This window comes from Glycine max, chromosome 16 (assembly GCF_000004515.6).
Source record: "Glycine max cultivar Williams 82 chromosome 16, Glycine_max_v4.0, whole genome shotgun sequence".
Classification (NCBI taxonomy): domain Eukaryota; kingdom Viridiplantae; phylum Streptophyta; class Magnoliopsida; order Fabales; family Fabaceae; genus Glycine; species Glycine max.
In genome coordinates, this window is record NC_038252.2 from 30105310 (window position 1) to 30114784 (window position 9475).

The 9475-nt window shown below is 31.7% G+C and overlaps 1 protein-coding gene across 1 annotated transcript; it reads left to right on the top strand.

Moving 5' to 3' along the window:
* The first annotated feature begins 5307 nt into the window (after positions 1 to 5307).
* LOC100783947 (zinc finger protein GAI-ASSOCIATED FACTOR 1) lies at positions 5308 to 8938 on the top strand. The gene is made up of 4 exons (XM_003547944.5): positions 5308 to 5965; positions 6221 to 6617; positions 6728 to 6945; positions 7504 to 8938. The coding sequence occupies exons 1-4, from the start codon at positions 5845 to 5847 to the stop codon at positions 8301 to 8303; spliced, it is 1536 nt and encodes a 511-aa protein (XP_003547992.1). The 5' UTR covers positions 5308 to 5844; the 3' UTR covers positions 8304 to 8938.
* Positions 8939 to 9475: the final 537 nt, after the last annotated feature.

The window sequence follows — 9475 nt, forward strand, 5'->3', positions numbered from 1 at the left end:
AAATTTTAAACACCCAATCAACAATATATCTTGACCCAGTTGGAAAAGCAATAGTGAGACCCAATAGTGAGACCCAACATGAAATTTCATGGGGATTAATTATGTAGCGACCTTTATGTTCCTGTACAAACACACACATAGTTAAATCAGTATGCTCGCAAAGTGTTGGTATTGTTGTTAAGTCAGAGACACAGTTAATATTTGGATGCATGGAGAATAGATCAGAGCTTAAGCGTTGAGTAGCTAGTACCTACTCCTTGAAAATATTAGAATCTACATTGTTCATAATTTTTTTGTTTCACTTGTTAGAAAAAAAATCAGCTCTAGTTTGTAGTAGGGTTGAAAGCTGAAAACAGTTAAATTCTGTGTTTATGAACAGGCACATGCACACCAGGTGCCAATACTCTATTTGTTACTACTAAGATATATATACCGAGTATGGAAACAGAAAAAATGGATCAGGAATAGGGAATCTTTTAAGAAAAATATGCACACAATCGAATATTAACAAGCATAGATAGTAAAAACCACAATGGTGCTGGCTTTATTTAAATACCCCTTTAAAAACAATGAAGGTTTGCATAGTGAGGAACACAGCAATGAAGAAATAAAGAGACAATGATAATGAAAAATTAGAGAAATTACTCCTGCCCCACAATTTTTAAGTTCATGAACCTTAATAGAAACAACTAAAAAGAAAACGAACTTAGATGAGCTCTATATGCACTTAATTTATAATATACTAACTTATAAACAAGTCAATTTCAAATAAGAGTTAAAATCATAACACGTATAAAATTATGGGCAGGGAGTAAGTTTTGTTTACATTTATTCTCCTTAATATTTACTTATAAAAGGTAAAGTTTGCAAATCCAGTCATTGCATTATGTGATATCATTTTGATGATTATCCATGTAAAGTTTTGATTAAATTAAGTATTTATAGGTATGTAATCTTGTTGTCAATATTTACTTATATTTTGAAAAACATATTATACGTCAAAACAAATTTAATTGATGAAATATCAAATAATTTTAAATAATATAAAAAAATAAGAATTCTTAGCCGGTGCCCATCAATGAAATATAAGAAGGAAATCCTATAGCAGACCCGGGGATACCCAGCCACCTTACCACCCACTTAAGACACTTGCTATTTACATTCCCCGTTTTCGCTAAGTACACCCCAACCCCCCTTTTTTCATTATATCCTTTTTACTTAAAGGAGTACACTCCTGGAACCCATTTTTCTTTTCAGAAATATCTTTTCAGAATATCATATATTTTCGAAATTATATATTATAGTTTCATAAATACATTTTCAATATATATATATATATATATATATATATATATATATACTTCTAGAAAGATACTTTTGGTAGTAATAAAGTTAAGATCTTTGAAGTTGTAAATGCTTATCTTAGATCCTATGCTTGTTTGTCTTATTTTTATCCTATCATTAGTGTTTTTCAAACTCTATCTAAAATCTTATTTTTATTTTATCTTTATTATTCTTTAAACCCTTATTTTGAACTCCATCTTCACCTCATGGTATAGAGAAAAAAAATATGATTTTGGCAATATGTTATGCCAAAAGTTATACCAAACTTTGTTAGGAGTGTTAAAATCTATGGAGATGGAGTGTCAGGATTCATTAAGAAGCTCGTTCTTGTTGATGGTAAATTAAGTTTAACTTTAAATTTTAATTTATAATATGTTTCTTATAATTTTTTCATCATGTTTTAAAATTAAATAATATTTTAATTAGAATATATATTGACAATATGCATATTTTTTTTTTTGTCATCCTATAGTAAATTGTTTTATAACTGAAAGTAATTAACTTTTGTAATGACTATTTTAAGAGTTACATTTAAATGATTTCATGTATATATATATATATATATATATATATATATATATATATATATATATATATATATATATATATATATATATTGATTCATTTTGTAAATTTTTTTTAATAGCTAGTATATTAAAATTAAAATTTATGAAGCAATTATATAGCACATGGAGCATTTTTTGTATAAAAAAAATACAATTTTTTCTTGGTATCTTTTTTATAATTAATTGTAAATATTATCCTTTTATGAATCATTGAATTGGAATATGATATGAGAATCAACAAAAAGATAAATGTGATGACGAAGAAAACTAGGTGTACCACTATACATTAGATGAAGGCAATATATAGTTGGACACATTGAAGAAGGTGTGTTATGAGTTCAAATTGATGGCAAGCCTTGATGGAGGATACATAATAAAGTTCATAGTCAAATACTACATCAAAGGCGATGAACAACTCATACAAGAGTTTGTGAAGGATAACTGAAATTTATATAATGAAGATGAGTTCAAAAATAGGGTTTAAAGAACAATATAAGATAGAATAAAAATGTGATTTTAGATATGGTTTAAAGAACACTTATGATAAGATAAAAATAAGACTAATAAACATGAAGTGTAAGATAAACATTTACAATGTCAATGATCTTAAGTTTATTACTATAAAAAAAAGTCTTTTTGAAATAACATATACCTATTATAAAAATATATTTTCGGAGTCATGATATATAGTTCCAAAAATATATTTTCAAAATAGATATATGGTACTCTAAAAAGACATTTTCAGAAAAGAAAATGGGTATTCAGGGGTGTACTCCTTTAAGGAAAAAGTGTATAATGGGTAATTAGGATGTAAAAAGGGGAATTGGAGGTGTACCTAGAAAAAATGGAGGCTGTAAATAAACAGTGCCTGAATTTAATATACATACTTCCTTATTTGGGCCTTTTTTAATTGCTAAGCCCATGCAACTCGTGCCTACTTCCACCCATGTAATTTTGTATATCGATCTCTCCTCACCTCTCTAACTTTTCATCATATTTAATTAATTTTCAGGCGAACATACACTCTTTTTTTAAAAAATATATGAAAGAACTGATATTAAATAAATAGATTTTAACAAATTTAAAGTTAGATAAATAACTATTTTAGTCCTTGAATGCGCGATACAATGACAAAAATATTCCCTAAAAGATAAAAAAAAAATCAAATATAATCCCCAAATATGAAAAAATGTGATAAATTAGTATTATCATTAATAAACATTTTAGTCCACCGAAAAATTTGTAAAACTAAAAGTTTCTAGAAACTTAAACAATTTTTTTTTATAATTTATGTTTGTCATATCATCACTTAATTATTGAGGTTAAATTCAAGAACTAAAAATAAAATAAATAATTTATGAAAAACTAAAAATAAAAATCAATATAAAATGAAAAACCAAAAATATATATTACTCTCCAAAATTTAATGAGGTGGCTCAATATGGACATACACAATGGTTGTAGAAATTTATCAAAATAAAGTAGCATTCAACTGTAAGGGGTGTGTGTACTAGGCCACTCGATACGATACCCAACATAAAGAGGTGCATCTGCCGGCAGATCCATGTACGGCCTTTGACTAAGAAAGAAGCATTTATAAATGCCGATTTTTTTTATTTTTTACTTTAAGCTTTCGTTTATGGGTAACGATTTGAATGTCCATAAGATAATGATTAAGAAATTAAAAAAAATATATTTATTATACAAATTATAAAAGAGTATAAAAAGAATCATAAATAATATATTTTTTGCATTTTAATAACAATATTTCTACTATTAAATTTCTTAACTAATATTTTTAAAACATTAGTTAACATTTTATTTGTTTATTTTTTATATTAACTCCGTTCTTATTATATATTAAAAAAACAAATGCTTAATTCATCTAACATCAATAAAAGACAACATTTTAATTGAAAGTCATTTTTAGTATTTTTTTGTTATGAAAATAATAAATGTGATAAAACCTTTTTTTTATATAAAAAAAAAAGAGATGAAGGATTATTTTTATCAAAGTACACTATACTGTTTTTTTATAACTTTTACTGATTAAATTTTGTTTAAAATAGTCCTAGCATTATACTCTATTTCGTGCAATTCATGCACTTTTTTTAATGATAGTTCTTTGTTAGTATTATTTTAATAGACAATTTTATAATCAATTGTCTTTTTATAATATAAAATTACTTTTTTCATTCTTCAAGCTCATTTTTTATGACTTTTGTATTCCCATTTTGTATAACAAAGTTTATACAATATGGCTTAAATCTACCGAGCTTAAATCATATTATATTGTATTTGAATTAATATTGATAAAATCAATTTTATAATAATATTTTTTGTTAAAATTGATTTGAAGTAATGTTATTATGTTTAAATGTTTATTTTAGCATAAAAATGAAGTCTCACCTTATAACTAATTCTTCAAGGTGAAACTAAATATGTAAGCATATAACTTAAATCATGTTAACTAATATTTTAAAAATCATTTCTTTTTGGATTTGTTTGAATGATTTTTTTCCCCTCTAATTGGTTAATTTTATTTGATTTATGGTTTGTATTTCTTAATATGAAACTTATATAATGTGTATTACTTTCTTTTTCATATAATTTTTTCAAGATTATTTGATTTAAAATAGATAAAAAATTTGTAAAAAATTTAACGTATTAATAAATTTTATAGATTATTTTAACAATTTTCAAGTATAATTTAATTTAAAAGATGAAAAAGTATATAAATTTTAATAAAAAAAATATGTCAATAAAAATCACAAAAATCAAAATCCAATAAAATAATAATTTGATTTAGTTTTAAATTTTATTTTAAATAAAAATCGAATCAAACAAAATTGCATATATTTTATAAGATTGATTCCAATGAGTTTTTTTTTTTTAAAATCGAATCAAATCCAAACATAAGTACTCTTATGTAAAATAACTTAGGACTCTTATTAACCGTGGAGTTAGTATACCAGTGCAAGAAAAGATCACAAAGAAATCCAACCGAATGTAAAACAACAATAAGAAGAAGAAGAAGAAAAAGTAAACGTGGCAAATGGACAGTGGTGCAAAACAGTGGAAGGCCATCGTGGGTTCTTTGACTTTGTGTATTTGTTTGAGAAAATTGTTTTGTTACCAATATTCATTGTTCCGCGCTTCTGCTCTGTCTATCTGTCTGTATCTGTCGGTTTCTACAGAATACGGATTACAAGACTCCCACCACTAAACGACAAACGTGCCATTAAACAATCTTCCTCCACTCTTCTACCCATTTTGCATTTCCCTCCACAAGTCTAGTCCACGATTCCAACTTGGACACCCCAAAAAATAAAAAACAAAGTTTCTCCTTCCTTAACTTTATTTAACCCTCTTCATTACCACTTAACTAAACTAATCAAACCCACTACATAATTTCTATCGCTGCCTTTCCCGTTTAAGAAAAAACCCATGTTAACTTCGGAATGTGTAAATTAGAAAACAATAGTAGGAGGTTGTTAAGTTAACTAGTAAAGTGTGAAAGCTGAAAAGTGTTTCCGCTGGGTCGTGGCTGTTAGGGTGTGAACTTGCAAACTCATCAGAAGAGGACTTTGTTTAAGGATTCTCGTTGTTTTAAGGTTAAATTTTGGTGGCATTATTATTGGAGCTGGTAGGTAGATGTGGCGAGGGTAAATAAATGAGAGAAACGAGGGTAAATAAAATAGAGAAATAACTCTGCATGTTGACCGGTGGATATTAGAGTAGTAGTAGTAGTAGAAAGAATAGAAATAGAAATAAAAATAGAATCCCTAAAGAGAAATCAACACCAACACCAAAAACCAAAACCAAAACCAAACCAAAACTTTATCCATCCATCCCAAAAAGTTTGCTTTGGTTAATGCCCCTAACAAATTTCCATTTTTATTTTCCCTGTTTGTGACTAGAGAGTTGGGTTCCCATGCCGGTTGATTTGGACAACGCTTCCACAGCTTCAGGGGAAGCCGCCAGCGTCTCTTCCTCCGGCCACCAAACAAAACCCGCCGTCCCAAAGAAAAAACGAAACCTCCCGGGCATGCCAGGTAGCTGTAACACTAACCTTAACTTCAAACTCAATCTAACAATCAAACAAACACACATATCCTCTATCAACTCCATTTTACTCGTCCCAGTTAACTTTATTTTCCTCGTTCGAACTGATCGTTACTTTAATTGAATCATTTTCTTGTTAATTTCATTTCACTCGTATGAGTCGGTCACTACTTTAATTGGATCGTTTTCTTATTAATTTTATAATTTAATTGAATCATTTCCTTGTTGTTATTTTTTTTTATCAGATCCCGAGGCAGAGGTGATTGCTCTATCGCCGACGGCGCTCTTGGCAACAAACCGTTTCGTGTGCGAGATATGCAACAAGGGATTCCAGAGGGACCAGAATCTGCAGCTTCACCGGCGGGGCCACAACCTGCCGTGGAAGCTGCGGCAGAGGTCAAGCAAGGAGGTGCGAAAGAGAGTGTACGTGTGCCCCGAGCCCACGTGCGTGCACCACGACCCTGCCAGAGCTTTAGGGGACTTGACGGGGATCAAGAAGCACTTCTGCAGGAAGCACGGCGAGAAGAAGTGGAAATGCGACAAGTGCTCCAAGAAGTACGCTGTTCAGTCCGATTGGAAGGCGCACTCCAAAGTCTGCGGCACCAGAGAGTATAAGTGCGACTGTGGAACCGTTTTCTCCAGGTTCCCTTTTTTTTTTTTTTTTCTTTCTCTCTCTTGGTTTTGTCTAATTTGTTTTGTTCTGTTTTACTCCGCTCCACTCTAAAGGCTTGTTTGGTTGTTGGGATTTGAAGGAGGGATAGCTTCATCACTCATAGGGCGTTTTGCGATGTGTTGGCGGAGGAGAACGTGAGATCTCACGCTGTTGTGAAAGATAATTCGGAGAATGATTCCAAGGTTTTAACCTTAACCGGTGATTCGCCACCGCTACAGCCTGTCTCTGCAACGGTGGCTACTACTACTACGCAGACAAATAGTGCTATGTCCTGTGGTTTGCAGACGCAGAACCTAGGTACGTTGGATAATTGATACCTTAATTGGGAAAGCATGTGATTTATTTTTTTGTCGCCTGTGATGTGGTTAAAACCAGACAACAAATTGAAAGTTTTGTTTTTGTTGTTGTTTGTGTATGGTGAGCTTGGAGGATAGTAGTTTTTTTTTTTGTCTGGTATTGTTTTTTGGTGGGACTTGGGAGTGATCTGAGATTCCAGGGGCTAATTAAGTAATGGAAATATACAACTTAAAAGGTGATCTGAATTGTGCAATTGATAACAAGGGAGATTCAAAGCTAAAAAGAGGAAAAAGATTTGTTTGTTTTATTGGGGTGGGGGGGAAAGGAAAGGGGGGAGTGGGTTTTTAATAGAGGAGGAGAAACTATTATTTTGTTGTTTTCTTCTGAGCTTTAAACTTAAAAAGAAAGGCACCAACTTTCCTGAGTCTGCTGTGTTTTCAAGTGGCTGCTTTTGATCTTCTTTCTTTCTTACTCCTATTTAATTAATAATAGTAGTTCATTATAATAATGTTGTTTTTGTTGCTTTGCTTTTCTTGATTTTTGTTTGTGGTGTTTCAGAGTTGCCAGAAACCAATCCCCCGCAAGTCATTGAGGAGGAGCCACAAGGTGCTACTGCTGTAAGTGGGAGCTGTGGCAGCAACAGCACCTGCTCAACAAGCAATGGCGGTGCTACTAGTAATAGCAATAGTAGTAGTAGTGTGTTTGCGGGTTTATTTGCTTCTTCAACAGCATCTGGGAGCCTACAATCTCAAACACCAGCATTCAGTGACTTAATTAGAGCCATGGGGCCTCCGGAACACCCTGCAGATCTTATCTCAGCTCCTTCATCATCCGAGGCCATATCTCTTTGCCTCTCCACCACCAGTGCCTCACCAATCTTCGCAACAGGAGGCCAACAGTATGTGTCGTCGCCACCGCAGCCTGCCATGTCAGCCACTGCATTGCTGCAGAAGGCAGCTCAAATGGGTGCTGCTGCCACAAACGCCTCCCTTCTTCGTGGGTTTGGTATTGTGTCATCATCATCTTTGGCTTCGACCTCATCGGGGCAGCAAAATGGCCTGCAATGGGGCCAGCAGCAGTTAGAATCCGAGAGCGGCTCCGTTCCTGCAGCAGGGCTAGGACTTGGTCTTCCATGTGAAGATGGTGGTTCTGGACTAAAGGAATTGATGATGGGAACACCCTCAATGTTTGGTCCTAAACACACCACTCTTGATTTTCTAGGATTGGGGATGGCTGCTGGTGGCACTGCTGGTGGAGGCTTATCTGCACTTATCACATCTATTGGTGGTGGTTTGGATGTAACTGCAGCCTTTGGCAATGGAGATTTTTCTGGCAAAGATATTGGAGGTAGCTCTTGATATAGCAGTAATAATATATTTTGGTAGTAAGAAAGAAAGAACAAGAGCTGCACTTATCAGGGCAAAAAGTTATATAAGACAGTGTAGAATTAAAAATGTTGTCTTTGTGTAGAATCTTTAGTTGCAATGCACCAACATGCACAAATGAGGGCCTTTTTAGGATTGTGTTGCTCCCTTTAATGCGAGGGAGAGAAACTGTATTTAGTGTTAGAAAACGGAAAGTTGGCACAAGTTACAATATGCTTGCTCTGGATGAAGGGTAGTTGTTCAATTAAGGGTGTTTTGCCAAAGGGTTTGAACTTTGATATGGTTGTCGTAGGTTATGGCGACAGTGGCACGTTTGAAGATATACTCAACAGTGTTGATTGAATTTGAATTAAGCCGTTGGATCATGGATGCTTTGGTTCGTAGCTGTTGGCATAAATCAGGAAACTTTGATGATGTTGTAGTTTTCTTCAACTGTCGATTTATTGTAACGAGGTGGATTTCCACGTACGCCCCATTGTTTTGTAGTTAATGGTTGATTGAATTCTTCTAGTGAGTAAGTAGTGTTTTTATGTAAATGTCATGAAGAATTGTTGTATTCCGTATTTCCTTTTGTAGTTAAAGTTGCTGTTTTAAGCAGCTTTATTTAATTGCCAAGCATTTACGATATTAGGAGTGTCATATTTTTAGAACGCATTTACTATTAATGGAAGTTTTTTTTTTTTTTTTATCGAAGATTAGGAGGAGGATACAATTTTTTCTTTGGCAGCATGAGGAGGATAAATTGCTCATATTAAATTATAAGCTTAATTATCAATTTGGTTTTTGAATTATTTTAAATAATTTAATTTGGTCTTTAAATTTTTAAAAGGTTCAATTTAGTTCTTAAATTTTTAAAAATAAATCAAGTCCTTAAGTTATTAAAAATTTAAGAATCAAAATGATTTATTTTTAAAATTTAAAAATCAAATTAATTATTTTAATAATTTATAGATCAAATTGAACTATTTAAAAATTAAATTAATAATTAAGGATAAACTATAATATTACTGTATTTTTAATAAAGTTTTTTTCCTTGTTAGTTTCTTAATTGAAAACATCCGTTAATAAGCACCACATATGATACTTATTATACGGGGAGTATTTTCTTTCTTCTGGCGACATTGTAACTTCACTATTATATGATA